General features: G+C 48.9%; 1 protein-coding gene across 8 annotated transcripts in view; it reads right to left on the bottom strand.

Moving 5' to 3' along the window:
* Larp4B (La-related protein 4B) overlaps positions 1–21,168 on the bottom strand; it is a 123,105-nt gene that overhangs the window by 83,210 nt on the left and 18,727 nt on the right. For 2 of the 8 annotated variants that reach the window (XM_075680070.1, XM_075680071.1), the window contains one exon: positions 4,569–4,619. The exons of 2 other annotated variants lie outside the window; for them this stretch is intronic. In XM_075680070.1, the coding sequence (XP_075536185.1) occupies positions 4,569–4,619 (51 nt within the window). Of the gene's footprint in view, positions 1–4,568; positions 4,620–5,846; positions 6,000–21,168 lie in introns of those variants that run through there. 4 more of the 8 variants (XR_012825907.1, XM_075680067.1, XM_075680068.1 and 1 more) reach the window with 4 other exon arrangements.

The following is a 21,168-nucleotide window of genomic DNA, read 5'->3' as shown; positions in this document are numbered from 1 at the left end:
AGATCCACTTCTAAATTATCATAATTAGACGAAATTTGTCAATGAGAAAATTGTAGAGCAACATGAAAAACTCCCGATACAGCATTCTGCAGCTCAATGCATGCTACATAAAAGTATTTCCGAGCGTGAAAGAAGTCCCTGAATACGCTCGATGCACTTTGCCTGTATTCGCGGGTTTCTTTCACGCTCGGAAAAACACCTCTATGCAGCGCGTATTGGGCAACAGAGGGAGTTTCTCATGTTGCTCTACAATTTTCTCACTGACACTTCTCATCTAACTATAATGGACAAACTGATTAATTAAGACTACTTTTTCCAAGCGACAGTAAACAACATTACTTTGGTTCTGTCTAGCTAGGTCTAGCTAGCAGCATTTCCACATTTTTTGAAGTTTGGCCCAAGTGAAACACCCTGTATAAGCGCGATACGAACTTCCCCACAAGCAAAGAAAAAAAGTGACAATGCCTCCAAATTCGACAACACACTGCCTTTACACTGACTCCTTGCACACACAAACACGAGAAAATCTCAAGGTACCGCGCTAACTCGGTAACGTCTTGAGCGAGCAAGCGAGAAATAAGCTTCCCTGGAGGAAATCACATTTTCTCCTAACTAGAAGCCTCGCCGTAGGTTTGCTTTCGTCTAAATGCAGGCAAAGTTGATCAACGAGGAAGCACGGTTGCAACCAGGAAAAGGACCCGAACCCTGTAAAGCAGACCGGCTTACGAGCATCGTAACGAGAACGCTGTCGCGACGGAAGAATAACAAATGGACTCATTGAAAAAGGCGTGACCGAATTACTGCAAATGTGCAACTTCACATCTCGCTGTCCATTCTTGATTTCGGCACAGAAATAAACTGAACGAACAGTTATCTACGCAAGTTGGGTGTCGTCTTCCATATCTGCTTCGGTCAAGAATTAAGTGTTTTAAGGCTTCCAAGTTGCTATATCTTTCTGCAAACAGGGAGCAAACATTGCAGAAAGGAATTCTGGACATGCAGTACGAAAATTACAAGTCGCTAAGAACATTCGCCATAATAAATAAAGAAATACAAAATATTAAAAAGCCCCGATTACTAATGGCGACTACTTAAAGATAATTCGTTATAACGGGAAACGTACTGAAACAGTTATCCCAACGCAGAAAAGAGCACTAACAGCAGCGAAACACCCACACGCTGAACTTCTCGCCAAGGCTTCTGGTGCACCTCTTACAAGTGGCATTGCTTTTCTAACAGGTGGGCACTAGAAGCATGCGCCGGTGCACTGATGCTGTTTGTTTACATCAGCATGATGTAATAAAAAGAAGCATCCGTGAAAAAAAAAGTATAATAAAGACGTTTTCCTGTGTGAGAAAGGTACTGTTTCCCTCCCTGCGAGCTGCCCATTGCAGTTTTGCATCGCCCTACACACTGAAGGGACTTACACGACATCGTTCTTGGCTAGCGGGGGGTTACGTTTCACATTCGGCTCTACGTTTTAAGATTTTCTTTCCTCGTCGCCGCTAGTCGGAAGATTCAAAAGCAAGTTGCGCCTACCCATGGAGACTCAGTGAATGAAAAAGATATATCGTGCCTCACTATTACACGTCTTCGCAAGAAAGAGGGAAGGTGGGCGGAAAGCAAACGCAACCAACGCCGTCCGTCCGAGGGCCACCGCGTATACGGACAACGAGCGTTTGATCAGCTGCAACGTCACTTCCGCGTTTTCGCGCGCAACGCTCCGTCGCCGAGTGAGTTCGCTCAGGAATCGCGCACTCCCGTCTTTCGAGCGACGACTCAATTAAACTGCGGGGCTGGGTTGTCCAGAATATGCACAGTGGAACGTCGAAGGCTCCCGATGAATATTCACCAGCTTCAACGTGCACCCAGCAAATACCACTGCCCCCCCCCCCCCCCCCGATACACGGATGTCTTTGCAATTCCACCCCTGCAGGAACGCGGCCGGAATCGAACCCGCAACCTCCTCGTGCTCGGCAAAGCAACGACACGGCCGTTCGAGCACCCGCGGGAGATTCCAGCGTCGACTCGCAGACGGAAAATGACCACGGGCATTTCCGCCGCTGCCTCGTCCGCCGACCGTTAGGCGGACTACATCGCCGAACAAAATGCGAAAGTGGCAACCACCTCGACCGGCGACACTGCCTCGAGCGGCGAAAGCTATAGGCGGGCGGGCGAACGAGGAATCGGAAAACGTTCCGAACGCCGCCCACCGATTCGTGCCCGTTTCAGTGTGAACTGGATCTCGCTCGCTGCGCCAAACAGAACGGAAAGAAAATATGCCCGGTTATTTCCGCACCCGCGAATATACAGAGGAGGCCACCCCGAACCAGACAATTAAACTGCGCTCTCCTTAACTCGCAATCTCCGGCAAAATAAGGCCGATCCCCCCCTCCCCCCCCCTCAACCAACTCATACACACACACTTCTCGAAAAACCGACCGACGTGCGGCCTCGTGTCGGAACACTCGGGTAAAAAAACTTGCACGGGCTGCCCGCCGGAAGCTCGCGCTGATCGCCCGGGGGCGACATCGGCAGAAGCGCACTCGGGCGGCGGCTGCTGTTCTTCGGCCATGCGCTACAGTGGCCCGCTCGTGCGAGAGGCGTCAACTGCGCGTGCGTCACCAACGGTCGCACGCAAGGCCGCCTGTACACGGAATACCAGAACTTCCTGGCGTTTCCTTAGCCGGACTCCCGACACTGGACGCGGCGACATTCGCCCGCACTCGCGCTGCCGCGACAGGCGCCCAAGCCAGACAGAGTGACACTTCGACAGAGTGCGCTTTGCCTCGCCGAGTGTCATTTCGGCGGCATGACGATTCGGCATTGATGACAACGACGGTTCAGCATTGCAGAGCTTCGTACGTATCTTTGGATTTCGAGTCTTTAGAAACGGTTACTCTTATTACAAGAAGAAATGCTTATTTATAAGTTTTGCAATAAAAAAAATGAGAATATCAAACTCATTAACGCACCCATTTCTGCGTCTACCAAAACACAGAGTCAAACTGGCGGATTCCACTAAAAATGAGCATTTCAAGGTCATTTTGGCTTCACTAATTTCATAAAGACGCTTATTAGATGAAATCACGAAAAATTTATCTTAAAAGTAGTGCCGACTCCACTGCGAGCGCTAATTTATCACTGCTATTGTAGCAAAGCGAAGCGATTACGTTTAACGCATACACGCTGGCAAGGGCACTTCAGAGCAAGTGTCACTAGATGTCATGAGCAAGTGTCACAGCAAGTGTCACTAAATCTGCAGTCTGACTGGGGTATCTGCCACGCTGTTTATAATCGCGAACGACACGCAACTTGCTAGAGCATCATATAACCATTAGAATTTACGGATTATCTACTAACGGGCTAGAGAAAAAAATTCCCACTGGCTTGCAGCCTCCCTAGCTGTTATTTCCGGCAGCGTACAGGCGAAGGCAACGCAGTGTCGTGTATTCGGGGTGGACACGGTCGCATGTTTCAGTTGAACAGTAGACGGATCCGCGAGTCCTCGAATACTTCTAACGACATCCGAGAGCTTTAGCCTAACGTATTACCTTAGCTACATCGGGGAGCCACGCGGACACAACGCTTGTGGCCTTGGGACGGCGTGTTTTTATCGAAAGCGCGCCACCTCTATAACGGGCGACCACTCCTCTGTTCCTGCCTGCAGGCGGGATCGGGATAATGCACGATCGCCCCGCCGTGTAGCACCGCTTCGGCGACGACACCGAATCGCGGGCTACGCGGACCATCGACGCAAAGCACGACGCATGCGATTCATCTTGGAGCCCAAGTGCGAAGCTGAACGAAGGAACGATGTTGCCGCAATTTTCTCGCGAATCACATTTACGATGTTCGTATCTCGCCACAAGATATCTGAAAGTCGCAACGTGTTTCGTAGCGATACAGTTGTACTGATTGACGATGACCCACCGCCTGGGCCACGAGAGACGGCGCAGTAGAATAAATTCACCACCTAAGTGCGCAAATGTACGCGAACGTTTCGCCAACAAAGAAATGCAAGATCGCCCGCTCGTCAGGGCCCACCGTAAGTTTAAAGCGGCCATTGAAAGTGTCGGGAAATTGACACCTGCTGAAGATGTCAAACATCCGAAACTGTCACCGTTCCGCGACGGGCTTCAAAATTCGGTCGCCCCCTGTGTCACGCCTCGGTCGACGCACTGCGTCCCGCGGCGGCCCTTCGATGCGTTCCAATTGACGTACTAGCAGACGAACAGCCAGACTCTACTGACAACCTATCTCTGACGCGAACAACGCGCGCTTCCTCTTCGACCAAGCTACAATGAATCCCCAACGAGGAAGAGTGGCCACAAAAAGCGTGAGCTGTGCGCTCTTTCACACTGAAAGCCGACTGCAGGGAACAAAAATTACGACCACGTAGCAGCAAAACGGTGTTCTCTCGCGACTCAGCCGCCCTAAGCGAACGGAGTGTGAATTGCCATGAGCTGCAGGAACCCTAAATCGCGAAAAAGGGGGTGAAGACCGACGTCGGACGGCGCGTTAAACATCAGAGGGCGTACGTCTCTGACTGCTGCTGCCACACTTACGTCAATGTACTTGTCCAAATACATGCGATCCGATGCGGCACTGCCGGAATTCTGTAAAAATGCGAAGAAAAACACAGAAAGAAATCAAAACAGAGAAAAACGACACGGTAACGACGATCAAGTGCGCGCGCGATCGGGACAAGAGACAAGTCATCAGCGCGCAGAACCGTGATTAACTATCGACTGCGCTAACGAAATATCGCGCTTTCTTCAGTAGCGCGAACCCCGGACAGGTGGAAAGGAAGATGATAGGATGCGGCGCGAAGCAACTCGGGCGGCACACAATCGAAAAGTTTGTAGGAGCTCCGCCAACAGATACCGCGCTGGAGGTGGAAAGCAGGGGGTGAAAAAGCAAGATGGGCACCGCCACTAGTGAGCGCGAAATGCAACAGACTACGGAGGCGACGCGGTCACCGCCACGTCTACGGTTTCTTGCAGCTTCGTGCGCGCGGCGCTAAATGTAAAGAAGCGAAACACGGGAGAGACGTCAGGTGCAGAAAGCTCCCCGCTTACTGCACTGCCATGCGCTTTACAGGACGACCGCGCACGCGTTCTCTGAACACACAGTAATCATCGCAAAGGTGACATTCACGCATTATATATATATATATATATATATATATATATATATATATATATATATATATATATATATATATATATATATATATATATAAAGTTAGGGAGAGGAGGCCAGGGAACGACGACTACGCCGCGCGCACAGCTCCAGCGCGCGGGCTCGACAATCTGCGCCGGCAACCACACGATGGTGGGGCTACCAAAGAGCACGCACATACACACATACACAGACACGCACACAAACGGTACGGGCGCCGCTCGACCAGCGGGGCGACCGAGCGTGTAGCAGCAGCAGCAGACACCAAAATAACCAACTCGCCCAAGGAAAAGACGCACAGCCACACGTCGCGCCGCCGAGTTGGACAGCGCGAGAACAACACCTGTTGATCGGGCCAGAGTCGCGCTATGCGGGCACATACGGCAGCATTGTCGGCTGCATGACAGGAGGGGGGGGGAGAGGGCGGGAAGGGGTTTCCGTGGGACAGTAGGCCCAGCCGCAGCGGCAGTCCCCCGTGGCCCTAGTGCGCGCGAGACGAGCGGATTCCGGCGGCGTGAACCGATCGTGGTGCGCCGGGCACGCCGCGGCGACCGCGTTTCCACGCCATCCACGTCGGCTGGAGGCCGGCGCTGGCGAACCATCTGGTAGCGCGGCTCGCCGGCCGCTGGGGCCGCAACGAGAGAGCGGAGCTCACTGCGCACCTTCTGGATGATGAAGCAGCGCGGGCTGTACGCGGCACAGCAGAGCGGGGCCCCCGGCGGCCAGTCCCAGGCTGCGGGGTGCAGGGCGCCTCCGATGTAGGGCTCGACCATGGCCCGGGACCGCGGCTGACTCCGGAGCCAGCCCCACGGCTCTCCCGACGGCCGCCGCTGCGGCACGGACGGACCGCGGCGCTGACGTCGCCCCTGGCAACGCCTCCTCCTCCTCTCGCCCCCCCCCCTCCTCCGCCAGCTCACACCGCGGCAGCCCTCCCCACCGCGGGACGAGCGAGCTCCTCCGTCGCACTTCCGCAACAAACGGCTGACCGACAAAACGCGCTATGCCCACACGAGAGGGGCTACGCCGCGCCACGAGGTAGGCGCAACAGGGTCGGCAGCGCGCGGGCAACACGCCCCCCTCGACGCGCGCCACTCACCAGCGCTGTGCGGCAAGCACAGGCCTCACTTATCACCCGCAACGCAGTCTCTCGTGACCACGTTGCGGCAAAAAAGATGCTCCCACCAAGGTTCAACTGAACGTAGCGCGCAGACTGCTGTAGACTAGTGAACAAACACCAAAACCGAAACTCGTGAAATGGCGGCCGAGACGGAAACCGTTTTTCGCCAGAGGAAGGAGGTGCCGGCGTCCCGCTTTCGTGCGTCGCCACGCGTTCGTCCGGCCAGAGGTGGCCCGAAGCCCCGCGCGCCCCCGAGGCGGAGGAAGAACGCCTCCGGCGAACACCTTGCTCTCCAACCGCCCGCGGCGACCTCCAAGGTCATTATCGGTGCGGCCCGGAAACGCTGCCTGTGAATTGCGGAAACAAACAAGCACGCGCAGGTATTTATGGTCCCGAAAAACCCCGCATGTTACATGCGCCGTCGAGCAGGCGCTGACTCACCCCCGAGGTGTGTACACACGTCTTCGCGCCAAACGCTTGGCGCAGTAGCAGCGCCTGTCCACCTATACTAGCGGACAACTGTGGCAATGAAGGGGAAACTTACGGAGGCAAAGCGCGCACAAGAGAGCGCTTCTGAAAAGAGTCCTGTGTTTTCATCCACGGTAGTTTATGCTCGGGAAGTGAGAACAAACACCTTATTAGCAGTAGTTAAATAGGTCAAAACACATCACCGAACGTAAAAGTTTACTGATTTTGCGGCTTTTCCCTTCCGCGTCTGGGCAAACGCGAAACTGTCGCACGTGGAAGCTGCGTCGATTCAGCGTCTGTTCCTAGCAACCATAAGCTCTTTCAAACGCTGGCGGAGTACTTGGCGTGGTAACACATGTGCAGAGGCTCCGCCCCCGTAGCTTTCCCTTCATTGCCACAGAAAATTGTCCGCGAGTACAGTGGACTGTCCATTTCGGCCAACGCTGATTGGCTGGAGCTGTACGAGCGAGAAGGGGAGACGCCAAGGGCGCCTGCCTCCTCGCTTGTACCCCAGCCAATCAGCACTTCAGCAGCAGCTGAAATGGTTAAACCACTAGGCGGACACTAAAGCCCCTTAAACTGGGCTTTAGCGGACACTTGCAGACTACGCCCGCTGGTTACAGGGCATAAGGTCTCCCTCCTGTGTAGGGTTCCCTGACAGGTCGGCAACCAGGGGAGGGGGGTGTTCTGTAAGAGCACCTAGTGGATTGTCCATTTCAGCTGCTGCTGATTGGCTAGGACCGCTTGTCTCCCTCTCTAGTATAGCTGCATCCAATCAGCAGCGGCCGAAATGGACAGTCCACTAGGTGGACTCTTACAGAATACCCCCCAGTACAGTGTGCGCATACTCAGCATGCTCATATATATCACTAATGAATTTAATCACTTAAATCCTGAACTGCAAAATTTGGGAGTTGGAATTGTCCCGAACAAGGAACCACGGTTAATAAAATCACCTGAAGCACCTGTTGATGGGTGCCGCAGTGCTACACTTGACCTACCGAAAATGGGAAGGGGGGCGAGCACCCTCCTTAAAAAGTGTCCCCGCCCCCACGGGCTCCCCCTTGACTTCAAGCACTGCCCTCGTATGTATCTGAGTTCCACACTGAAGGCTCGTAACTGTCACAGAGGGAATGAAGGTCCCTAGGTTTACACGGGCTTCCCCTGTGTAAATGAAATTCAGAGAAATTTCATTTATCTCACTCAGGGATAAAGATTTTACGAGCCAAACTGCAATAATTCCCACTCTCAAAAGAAGCCTGCATATGCAAACTATGAGGGACAGTCCGAAAGTAACTTTAGTCATTTCTTTTGAAAGAGTAGATGGTACAGCAGGTGAAGCAAACAATCGCAAAAATCCACGCCCATTACCAATTCAACAACAGAAGCGTCAGCAGAGGACGCTTCTGTTAAATCAACTGAAGGTGTTCCACGAAAGTGGTAGTTTCCAAAAAGCCACATTATTCTGAATGTTTGCATTTCAGATATGCTCTGCAGTGCGTGTGTGCCATTAACAGTCGTCAGTCATGCTCTACATACAAAGCTCCTTAAAGGGAAACTGAAGAGTCTGTCGAATTCAATAAGACACTCATATATGGATGTGGGAACCTTATAAACCATGAAGGTAAAATTTTGCGGGGAATTTTTCACTTAGGAGCTCCGCCCCCCGTCGAGCGCTGCGCGCTGCTGCTGACGCTGACGATGCGAGCGGAGACCGGAAACCGCGGCTTAGTGACGCCAACACTGGTGTTCTGCTCCTTCGCAGTCTCCGTGACCGTGCCTGACCGGGCTTATTTCTGCGTGCGTGCCGTCCTAATCTATTTCGCTCGACCCTACATTCCTTTATTTGTGTGTATATAGGAGTGGTAGTTGACGTGCGCAGCATCAATTGAACTTGTAGGCCTATCATGCCGGCGTTCTGTGCAGCCTAAGCTTGCACGAACACCAGCGGCCGCGACAATGTTCCGATGTTCCATTAGTTCCTGCAAGACAAGAAGCTTTCAGCTAAGTGGGAGGCTGCTGTGAAGCGAAACAACTTCAAGCACTCAAGAGCAAGTGTTGTGCTCTAACCACTTCCGTGACGATTACCACCGGAGTTTATCAATAATGCGTGCTTTGGGTTGTCCTCAAAAAAATATAGCAGGCTGAACGGAAGGTGCATGTTTATCGCCCACCCTTGACGCAGGTTTCATCGCCAAGCGCCACAAATTTTCTATTCGCACGTGTTGTGAAACAGCCTGCATGCAGCTACCATAACGCAGTGCAAGCGTAAAGTTTCCATATGTTGGAAAGCCTGCTCACACCAAGATGCTGCGCTCCCCCTTCTCTCGCACACATAAGAAACCGACCATCTCACGTAGCCGACGGAATTCGCCGGTTACAAGTAGCGTGCGGATGGCGCGCTGATGAAGGTTCTATACTACACGTGCTACAACAGCCGGTAAACTTTTCCCGCGTTTAAACCATCTGTGTAGATTGCCGACAGCTTTGGGGCAGCGCACAAATGCTGAAGATCGCATCACCGCTTACGTTCTACGAGGAGGCATGCAGGAACATAACACTACAGTTGTTTGCCCGGAAACGTACTCACTGGAACGCTGAATGCAGCTTAGCAAAAAACACTCACCAAAGAACATTTCCAACACAAGGAGATGCTAACACCGCCTTCGTTCGCGTGGAAAGCCGTGCTTGCACCAGCATTTTTTGCTTCTTGGGAAGGCCGGCTCTTCGCAATCGGCTCGTACATGTAGTATGTACAAGTATGTACGTGCGTGTAGTATGTACAAGTATAAACCCCTTACAATTGATCTTGCACGCGACAGCGCTACAAGCGAGGCGATGGCTGTCGCGTTCACACGTGGCGTTCGGGTGAACGCCACGCGAGCAACGGCTTTGAGCGACGACTTCCCGGTATGAGAGCAGCAATATACGCTGCCGAAACTAGCGTGACGCATGCTTTATCAATTTAAGTTGATGTATTTTACTGAAGGAGCACAAAATATTTCTGAAGGTCTTGCACTAAATTCTTATTCTTGCACGTGTAAAATTCAATAGTTTGCCCGTTCCGTGCGACAAACAGTAGTATTTGAGTTATGTACATCCAGTTTTGGCTTCGCACAATTGGCTAGTCGCTCATAGCATTTCCGGGCAACGGGCGACGAGTTCTAGATTTCTAGAAACGAGCGGTCGAGCGACAACACCGAGCGATTTGTTCAAGCGACGGCCCATTTTGTCGCTTGAAGCCGTCGCCCACCACCGTCGCGTGCAAAATCGCTCGATGCGATTTTTTCGATGCGATATTCGAATTCAGAGGGTTGAAAACCACGGCTTACTGCTCTTCACTCATTTTTTCTGGAAAAGCTTTCAGCTTCCCTTTAATGCAGAGTAAGTGCGTGCAGGCATTTTTCCTAGAACAAATTTAAATGTCCCACAAGTCTGTCGATGAGAATTAAATTAAATTATGGGGCTTTATGTGCCTAAACCAAGTTCCGATTATGAGGCCTGCCTCATAATCCAATCCAAGTACTAAAGCGTTTTTGGCATTTCACCCTCGTAAAAATGGAGCCATCACAGCCGGGATTGAACCTACGACCTCAAGCTTAGCAACACAATGCCATAGCCATTGGGACATCATGGAACGTAGTCTACAGAAACTGACTCAAGTCAAAAGTGTGCAGTAAATTAAAAGCCCTCTCACTGGAGCTTGTATAGCAGAATGGAGGCCTCTGAAATGCCATAATGCTTACGGTTATTTCAGCCAAATGAATCTGGATCACACATGCTTTCCACCATGGTCAATTTAAACATAACAGCAAGATAACCAAGCATAAGTTCACAAGCAAAATCAAGAAATTACACTTCTTAGGTGAACATACATACCCACCAACCTGTGAACTTCAAAATTCATAAAAATCCCACAGACACGACCCCAAAGAGAGAACATAGGAAAAGTAGAGAGGAGGCAAATTTTCATTTTTTTTTTTGAAGCTTGCACGTAACACTCGCCTTTTGTGGGGTACTATTGGATCTTGCCGTTGAGTGCAGGAGTTGGCCGTCGTTGAGGAGGATTTTGAGATGAAACTGGAGGCTTATTTACATTATTTACTGACACAACACAACGTAATTAACAGTCATAAAATCATTGATGGCCAGCAGCAAATTGGATGCTGTGGCTCGTTGCAAGAAGCCCGAAAGAGATGAATGAAGGAGTGCTTCTCTCGGCTCCCTGTCTCTCGCTTTTAACCCCTTCGGTGTCTTGGGGTCACGTCATGTTTGGCCAATCGTCAAGACCGCTCAGGTGTCGTCATTTTCCTCCAATGGTAGGTGCCCGTGCCAGAGCAGTCACATTCGGTTCAGGGGGTCGCTCCAAGGGGTCGCTCCAAGGGCTCCACTGTCCGAGGGATGACTTGCCACTGGTGTTGCCTCCTGGTCTGCAACAGACGTCGCAATAGGCTCATCGGGGGTGACTTGCCACGGCGTTGCCGACGAGTTGGCAAGTGCTCAGCAGGGGAAGACTGGTTGTTTTCGAGCGGCCTTTCAGAGCTGGAAAGCAGCTTCGCTCGGGACCAAGATTACCTGGAACCGTTCCAGGTTCCCGTGGCACTTTCGGGAAGAGTCAAGCGGGGGGACAATAGCTCAACTTGCGGCGCACAAGATGGGGGCCGTGAACTTGTCTGACAGGTCCGGGAACGTGTTAGACGCGCTTCTGCGCACCTTAATTGGGTGCGACGGCGATTGGATGTGGCCTGGTGAACTCAAGTGATGCCAGGAAAAAGGTCCGTATCTAACAGTACATATGCACTTTATTAAGAAAGATTTACCTTTAGAAGCAGCAGACGAGCAGCAGAGATTTTGGAATATCACTGGTTGACAAGGAACACATCGCTTTTAAATCACAATGACTTTGCTGTAGCTCATTTTGCCTGCTTCACGAACTTCTCTTGTAAACTTGACAGAACTACCGTTCTGGCGTTCTTTCACCATTAAAGCTTAAAACTCACAGCAGGAGTCTTTCAATGGAAGGTTTGGAGACTGGTGAGCGAAACCCTTTTCTGAACAGAACTTATGTTCAGCAGGACATGACACGCACTAAATTTTATGGAAAATTCAGTTATAAACACATACAGACTTATGGATACAATATCACAGCCGCCATCTTCCATGTAGTTCAGATTCTTCCACCAGGCGACACCACTCAGTCATGTTTGGGAAAAGGGAAAGAACCTGTTTTTCGCTGTTGCAGCACGCTCCAGTCTGTCGCTGTTGTGACGCTGCGACAGGTGATCTGCTGTAGTTGAGGGAAATTCCCCCTCCCCCTTTCCTGCCAGGAAGAGTTGAGCCTGGCACCATTGCTGTTTTGCTACTGTGCATGGCGGCCTTTTCCTCGCTGATACTTTCAACAATGGCTTGGTCGAACCTTTCTCGGGGTAAAGTGGTTAGTGCTGCTGATGGTGGCTATAGGCGTGGCAACTCGTTCGCCACTGCCACTTTTGACGTGGCTCCTATGTGAGTGTAGGCCACTGCTTCGAAAACCGCCTCGGTAGATGTCCTGCAGACTGCAGTGCTCACAATTTCGTCCGAACACAACACTTGTAATAATAAAGACAGATTGAGACTGAAGTGGATGGAACCTGGAGTGACATTGATCGCTAACTAGTTTGGTTTCTTTTTCTTCCTAGTGTCTACTTTTCTTTTTTTAGCATTCTGCAAAGTACGGGCCTGCTAAAGCAAGGTTCTAGGCTTGAAACGGTAAATAATGTAGCTTTGTGCCTATAAACATACAGATAGAAAGGGAATGAAATTGCTATTGACCGCATTATCTGTCTAGCATCAGTCTACGCACACCTGAACAGCAATCAGCGGTGGAAAAGAGGTGGCAACGAAAGAGCAGACACAAAGGTTAGTAAGAGAGTATAGCGTAACAATGAAACATTTACAAGAGCGACTAAGCAAAAACAGTTTTTGGAGCGACTTCCTCGAGAAAGGTTGTCACCGGCACTGTTAGGTTCCGTGGAACAGCAGAGTGGGGAGGCCCAACTGCTCAAAGCAGTCGCAGTGGTTCTGTAAGCTTCCCTGGACCAAGTGCACGTGCATAGAAATTAAATTTATGTGCACAGCTGACACCAGTTTTGTTTTGACTGCATGGGTCGCGTGACCTGATGCCCATTTCCCTAAGTTCAGAATCCCCCAGCAAGCTCATTTCTATAACTTCGGAGCTAACAATGCGCACAGCCCCTTTTGCGCACCTGGCAGTGCGCCAAAAAGGATGCTTTTTATGAACATGTGCAACAGAAAGGGCTTACGCGTAGCCAACTGAAACCCTATTAGCCTCATGCATCCTAAAACATCATTTATGTAAGGGGCACTGCTTTTGTCTCTGTCTATCTCTCTCTCTCTTTCAATGCTGTTTGCAAACTGCTTGAACATGAATGGAGATTTGGGTGGAGAACAAATGTTCTTAGGCCATCGGCCATGTTTAAGTGCAATAGCGCCAGATCCCGGAAGCGTTGAAGCTAAGCAGCGTTGATCTGAGCTAGTGCACATGAAGGTGAGCACTTCCAGGAATGTCGGCTGATGATAGCTCTTCCACCTGCCGTGAAATAGTTCAAATATTCACATTGTGCGATATAGTTATGGTAATGGCTGCAAGGGATGCCTCCTTTCCCCACACTAACAATAATAATTATTTACCAAAAGTGCATCAGAAGCAGAAGGAAGGTGAGTAGATGCTATCCAGATAAAAGTCGAGGTAAGTGGACATATGGAAAGCGTCCCTGCTTTGTCGATGGCCTGCTTCCCCTTTTGTGTGTGCGGGATTTTGCCTTCTCTCCCGCTTGAAAGATGTCGAGTTTCCTATTGTTGTATGAGCTGGCCGAACGGCTTTTGCACTCAGTGCCATGTTAAAGCATGCGGACAAAGCCCTTGCAATGCTTGTAATCAGTATTTGCAGTGCTTGGGCATCAGAACACAGATGTCATAAAAGGCAGAGATTTTCGGTATGTATGGCCCACGGACGAAGCGCAGATGGCAGTACTCCTGCAGATGAATTCACGTGATAGAACGGATTGCCTCATGCTCTTTATCTCACACAGCAATGGTCTGGAATTATTTGCAATTCCTTTGTCCATGTGCCTGTACGATTTTAGCTCACTATTGGTGTGGGATGGGCTCCGAGAGAAATTACCCAGTACAGATAAACACGCAATTTGCAGTGAACTTTTGTTCACACCAGTCTCCGTATCTACGCCCATATAATGCACCTGCTTGTGTACCACTTAGTGTGAATATGGGTCACACAATTATGATATTATACAAGAATAATCTGCATTTGATGTGCTCCCACTGCCTAAGCAACTTATTCATGAAGAATTGAACAAGCGAACATGTGAAGGAAGGAATGCAACCCAAAGAATGCTGCTTGCATGTCACTGTATTCTCTGCTGATAAAAAACAGGAGTAAAATTAGGCATTCTGATTGAACTGATAAGTGTCATTCAATAACATGATGAATGTGCAAATGTGTATACATAAACGTTTACTATAAGGGTTTGTTTCAACGTTTGCCATCTGTCAATTGCTGATGTCAACTTATTTGGTTGTTTACCCAAATATAATGCATGTGGTGAAACTATCATGGGACAGCAGCTATAAATTCGATAGCTGCAGGTATACTGTTGCAGGTATACTGTGCAGATAAGTTTTCCGGAAATGATATGCTAGTAGGGGTGTGCGAAATTTCAGTAGCATATATAATGATGTCCTATTCGATTTATCTTTGGTAGCATTTTATTTGGTGTCAAAAGTTACTATTTGCCCACTCCTAAAAATAAGAAAGACTACATAGCACATGTGGTTAGGCTGTTTAATTGGGATAAAAATCAGCACACTTCAGGTGCATGTGCAGTTCTGTCACAGGTGCTCTGGCACACTCACTTGATAGCCAGTGCGCATGGTATGGAAGCGGCGTCATTCGAGATTCAGAGCCGCGGTACAGTGAAATGGTAAAAGAAGCGGTAGCACAGAACATTTGCTTTAGGAAATGTACACCATTGCTGGCACCCACCGTGCAAGCGTTACGATCACAATGGCCATCGCAAGCACTCGCACACAGTCTTACGCACAGCCCTCAGATGTTGTCCAAGTAATGCCGACAGCCGTTACGGAGATAGCATTAAGGGTCCCATGTCGCAAAAATCCGGCATCGACCGTTATTTTGGCAAAATTCATTCCGAACCATGCATACCCACCATGCAAGGCCCTCCATGTAGCATAAAGAAGTTACTGAACTGAATTTCTCAAAGTAAAATGTGTCAGAAAAATCGTAAAGTAGAACTTACAGACAACCTATAGAGACGATAGCATTGTATTATAATTTGTATTGCGAGAAAACTTAATTCTGTTATGCGGAAACTCAAACCCCTTTTCCAGTGTTTCTGCCATTAATAGAGCGGCACGCCCAGTTCCACAAGATGGAGCCTGGAGAGACCACACCTAGGCATCGGGAGCTGCGTACGTGTTTCTCTCTTCCAGTGGCGGACAAAGGGGCTGCCGCCAGACATTCATTACTTTGGCTCGAAGGGATCCTAGCCTCAGCAGATGCGCACACTTTTCAGTCTCGATGTCATGAGGCAGTGTCATCTGATCGTGCTGTCGAATCGTGGTCTCGTCTTCCCCCATAGTTGAATACAACTTAAGGTCTGCAGTGATGCCCCACCCACACCTTCATAACCACGAGCCACTGTTCCTCCCTGAGGCTGCAAATAGTTCATACTTCAAACTTTCCCTGCTACCTAAATAATGTGGTAACCACAAAAATGAATTTACAAGCACGTAATTTTATACGTTTTCACTCGTCTACTATAGTGTAACGATGAAAGCCTAATTTTTTATTGAACTGAAATAAAACGATTGCCTCGCTGCAACTATTTATTATCAAGCTTCACTTCGGTTGCCAGTGAAGTTCCACGAGTAAAATGGTGTCAGCAGTGAAATGAACTGTACCATGGACTTTTCAAAAGTGAAATGCTCGGACTTCATACACTTTGTCCAATGTCTGCTGCACACCTCATCGCTTCCGCTGATAAAAAAAAAAAAAAAAAAAAAAAGTCTTCAAGAACAGCGGACGCTCTGGAGGCATTCAGTAAGACTTCATTTTGAAATGGCCGCATGACGATTTTCTTTGCTTACGTGATTGGCTGGCAGAGTAACAACCCCCGCGTGGTCTGTGCGCTGTTAGATACGGGACCGTTTCCTGAGCCTACTTCGAGTTCATCAGACCACAGCTAATTAAGGAGCGCAGAAGCACGGATACCACATTTCCGAGGCGCGGCACGAGCAAACAAGTTGGCGGCCCCCACTACACATGCAGCAGGTGGAGCTATTCACTGCTTGACTCTTCCCGAAAGTGAAGCGAGAGCCTGGCACTGTTGTGGGTAAAGTGGGTCCCGAAGCAGGACGGCTGTAATGCGCCGTGAAAACCTGGCAGCGTCGCCCCCATCCATCTATTGTGACGGCGCATTGCAAGTCAGCAAGGAAAGACCGCAGGGAGAAGTAAGCCCTCGCCGATTGGCCGAAGATGGCATCACCTGAGCGGGCTCTCCCATTGGCCGAACGTGACGTGTCTTCGAGACACCGAAGGGCTTAAAAGACGCAGACCTGGAGCATTCCTAGATTCATCTCTTTCGAGCTTCTTGCCATGGGCCGCAGCGTCCGAGTTGCTGCCGGCCCGTAATGACTCTATGTTAATTACTTGGTCGGCTCACTGTAAATAATGTAAACAAACCTCCCAAGTTTTCATCCCGATGTCCTCAACTCTTACAGCGCCTTGGTTGCCAACTGCTGGGACCAGTGGGGCAACCGTGTGCAGCAATGCATTAGCACACAGAGTGGCCAGGGCTGGTGTGGTCACAGCGTCTTGTACGCATGGAGGCTCATGTTCGAACCGGCTGTGGTTGCTTGGTGCACACAATCTGATTGCATACGCCGCGAAAGTGACCACAACGAGAACATCGGAACTTTCACTGAGCTGAACACTAAGAGTAATGTTTACCAAAAGTTGACTGTAGCATGTAAAAAAATGGCCAACCCTTTTAGCTCTCGGTGCACTGTCAGACAGATGTAAAACGGCTTTGTAAAACACTATATTCTGCAAGGGAATCACAATTAACGCACAAGCTCAGTTGTAACTTAGAGCACCAGAAATGGACTGATGTGCCATACAATTTAAAGAAAATTTAAGGTCATCACACCATCACCCCCAACATTCAATCTAACTTATTGTTGTGTATGTATGATGAACCCTTTCAATGTCACTGATGCACCAGCATATTTCCAGGTTTCTGCCTGCCATGTTACTTTTGACATTCCTTTGCCTGATAGGTATGTAGGGTCCACACCAAGAGAGCATTTGCTATTATCTGTCATTTTTCTTTTTCATTTCTGCACAGCCAAAAATAGTGTTCTGTTTTATAATACCCAACCCTGGGAGAGTGTGCCTCCGAAGCCAACACTGAAAGGGTTAAAGGTACACTAAAGAGCAACATTCTTACAGTTTAGATGGGAAAGTTATTTCTGCAAGACTTGTTTTACAGAAAAGGGTTATTTATGAGAGAAGAAAATTATTGAACTTTTCTATCTTGAATTTTGTGCTAGAATCTCATGCTAGTATGTTTGAATAACATCTCAGATTTCGAAATACATTTGAGTATTTAAGCAGTCTCTTGCACAATGTTTCTGAAGTTCTCCGAGCTGTGCCTTTGGTTAGTCTAGAATGCAGTGTAATTTTTGCTTATAAAAAAATTAGTCCCTAGCAAGCACTGTTATAACCTGCAACTTCATGAGGAACTAGTACAAGAACTACAAAGTGGCTTCACTACATGTCTCACTTCTACGTCTTTTCTAGCCTACCTAATCTGCATTCACAGTAATAAGATTCATTTTTCAGGTAATTTGTGGGGACGCTCGACTCTCTTATGCCACCTTTATGTTTTCCAAGCATGGCTCTCGCATCTCTTGTAATCTGGCTTCCCTGCACGTCTAGTCTCCTACTACATCTGCTACATCAGTCGATGTAGTAGAAGAAGGGCACAAGAGATAGCCTGAGTGTTGTACTGCTGATGCCAGCTAACGGTGGGGCTACTCGGGCACAAAACATAGCATCTCCCTTGGCTCGGGGTCAGCTGGGTGCACAGACGTCTTGCACGGCCATCACCACGCTTTGTGGAACCATCCCGAGAAAGGCTTCGCTGCAGGGCACCGGGATGGACGAACACGATCATTCGTTCGTGCCACCGCTCATGCAACTTTACCCGGGAACGATTAGGTGTTCGTGTCCAGCATGGGGGTGAGCATATTCGCATGATATCCTGCCGCGATGAGTCTCGACTTCTGCAATTCACCAGAGCCCATAGGCATGTTCTATGAAAAGTGCAATAAATGCCATTGTGAATGCTTGCATTACTGTGTTGCCGTTCCTTCGTTCCACGAGCATGTTTGAGACCCCACAAATTCAAAATTGTGATGTTTCAATTCAGTTCAACTTTATTATTGCTTTACAGTGTTCCCCTAATAGTCATTACAATGTCGGCAATGAGGTTGCACTTACATTGTCTGTTCCTTTCCATGGTTCATGTGTTTTGTGCACAACCCGCGTTATAAAGCAGTAAGACCTAGCTCAGCTCTCAGTTCTGATACAAGGTAGCAAACTTGTACATAATGAATTAAATGTAATTTATTACTTGTAATCAATTACACTCAGTAACTGTTGCAAACTTTTCTTCCGGAGTGTCGCTGTTAGACATGAGTGAGTAGTGGGGTACAGTTTAAGAAACGAGGAAGATGAGTTATAAATGATGGAGTAGATCAACTGAAGAGATGTACAAATAAAAGCCCTGTGCTCTGCTTGGTGGTTCCATAGTTACTGGTGAACGCACTACGAACACAACCTTCAATGGATGAAACTCAGACACCAGACTCCAACTCCGCTCCTACTAACTCTACAACTCATCAGTTGCCTTCGACAGGGTTACAGGAGCTACGTCTACCATTATGCTACCACAGCTATGGCTTGCCGATCCAATGTTATGGTTCATACAAGCTGAGCACAAGTTCTGCAATCATCACGTCACACCGGAGTTTCGCAAATATTAACTCTTACTTGAAGCTTTGCCGCTACAGGCTGTGGTCAAAATGCACGACATCCTCGTCCAGCCACATCAGGAAATACCCTATACAACAATCAGAGGCTCTTCTTCGATGTCTTGCCCTGCCTGCACATCAACATATTCAGCAGCTCCTGAACAACGAAGAGCTTGGTGAACGACGTCCAACTCAGTTTCTATGTCACCTGCAACACCTCATTGATAACCAACAGACTCCTTGGACAAAGCTGTGTTATGCGAGTTGTTCGTATAACTTCTTCCAGCCTACGTATGCATGGCTCTAGTCACAGCTAAGCATAAGCCTTTGTCGGAACTTGTCGAAATGGCTGACGATATGATGGACGTCGCTCCAGCAGTCATAAATGCTGTCCGTAGCTCTCCACTACCTGAAGTGGATTCCCTTTGGGAAATATTAAAAGAGCTCGCATCTCAAGTAGCCACCTTGTGCCAAGAATTACACAACACTCACAAATTCAATGACCGACCTTATCCAATTCATCAGCCTCTCACACCACCTTCTATGCAAGAGATATTCCAGGCAGGGCGCAGTTTTTCATCACAGGGCCTGTGCTACTACTACAACTGATGTCTTCATGCCGCGGCTCATCAATGTGTATCACCCTGCTCGTGGCACATGGGAAATGCTCAGGCCAGTCGTCAATAACAGCAGCGGGCAATCATGGCCATACGTCAAGCTGCCTTTTCCATATAACCAACCGAACCACAAGAATGCATTTGTTTGTAGACAATCGTGCGGAGGTCAGCATAATTTTTGCATCCAAAGCTGACCGGCATCTTCCCCCTACAAGCTACTAACCCTTCCGTCAATGCAACTTACAGACAGAAGTCTCTACCATCGATCTCGGTCCGAAGATAAGGTTGGCATGGTTATTTTGGATAGCAGACGTCCGCTATGTAATCTTAGAGGCAGATTTCTTGGGCCATTTTCATCTGCTCATGGACATGACCCACTGTCGCTTGGCGGATAACATCATGCGTATGTCAGTCAATGGTTTTCAGTTGCACGCTACTGCTCTCAGCCTTACTTTCATCAAACTGCCTACCTCAATGTATGCAGCTCTACTCAACGAGTTTCCGAAGATTACTACAGTCTCCGATGGATAAAGCCCCTAAACACACTGAAACCCATTGTATGGTTACCACAAGCCTGCCTATTCACTGTCGCCCCTCGCCGACTCAGTCCCGACAAACTTTGAGTTGCCCGCAATGAATCCGAGCAGATGTTGCAACTAAAAATCATTCGTCAGTCATCAAGCTCGTGGTCATCAGCACTACATACACATGGTGCCTAAGAAGAACAATGACAGGCAACCCTGTGGTGATTATCTTGCAATGAATGCGATCACTGTTCTCTACCGATACCCACTACCCAATATCCAGGATTGCACGCCCCCCATTTTAACAGGCACAATAATATATTAGAAAATCTATCTTGTGAGAGCTTATCAGCTTATCAACAGATTCTCATTGAGTCAGCCGACATTCCAAAAACTGCTATAACTACACCATTTGGCCTTTTTGAGTATTTATTCATGCTTTTCGGTTTGTGCAACGCAGTTAAAACGTTTCAGCGTTTTACAGACGAAGTCACCAAAGGGTTACCATTTTGTTTTGCCTACATAGATTATCTCGTTGCCAGCAGCGATGCTGAAACCACAAAGCACATCTACATAAGCTGTTCATTCGACTTTGTGATTACAATCTAGTCATCAATGTTGACAAATGTCAGTTTGGGGTTCCAGAGATCGATTTTCTCGGATATCACGTCACCAATCATGGCATCACTCCGCTGCCTGACAGTTCAGGCCTTGCTGCAGCCTCTTGAAGCACTCCTTTCCATTTCGAAGGCCAAGTATACCGCACTTCCTTGGGACACCGTCTTGATCAAGCTTTCGCCGCCGTTAAGACCGAGCTTGCAGAAGCCGCGCTCCTGCATCAGTCTTCACAGGCTGCTCCCGCTAGGCTTATGGTGGAAACTTCCTTAGAAGCCATGGGAGCTGCTCTTCATCACTGGATTAATGGTGCATGAGCTCCCATCTTTTCCCACAAGTTACGCAACACTGAATGCCAATACAATACTTTCGGGCAGGAGCTCCTCACGGCCTACCTCGCAGTGAAGCATTTCGGGTACTTTCTTGAAGGGCGACAATTTGTAATTCTTTCCGACCACAAACCACTTGTTTTGGCTTTACTTTCCTGCAGTGCCACCCATACTCCTAG

Source organism: Dermacentor variabilis, chromosome 2, assembly GCF_050947875.1.
Source record: "Dermacentor variabilis isolate Ectoservices chromosome 2, ASM5094787v1, whole genome shotgun sequence".
Taxonomy (NCBI): domain Eukaryota; kingdom Metazoa; phylum Arthropoda; class Arachnida; order Ixodida; family Ixodidae; genus Dermacentor; species Dermacentor variabilis.
This window is presented reverse-complemented; position numbering and strand designations above follow the sequence as displayed.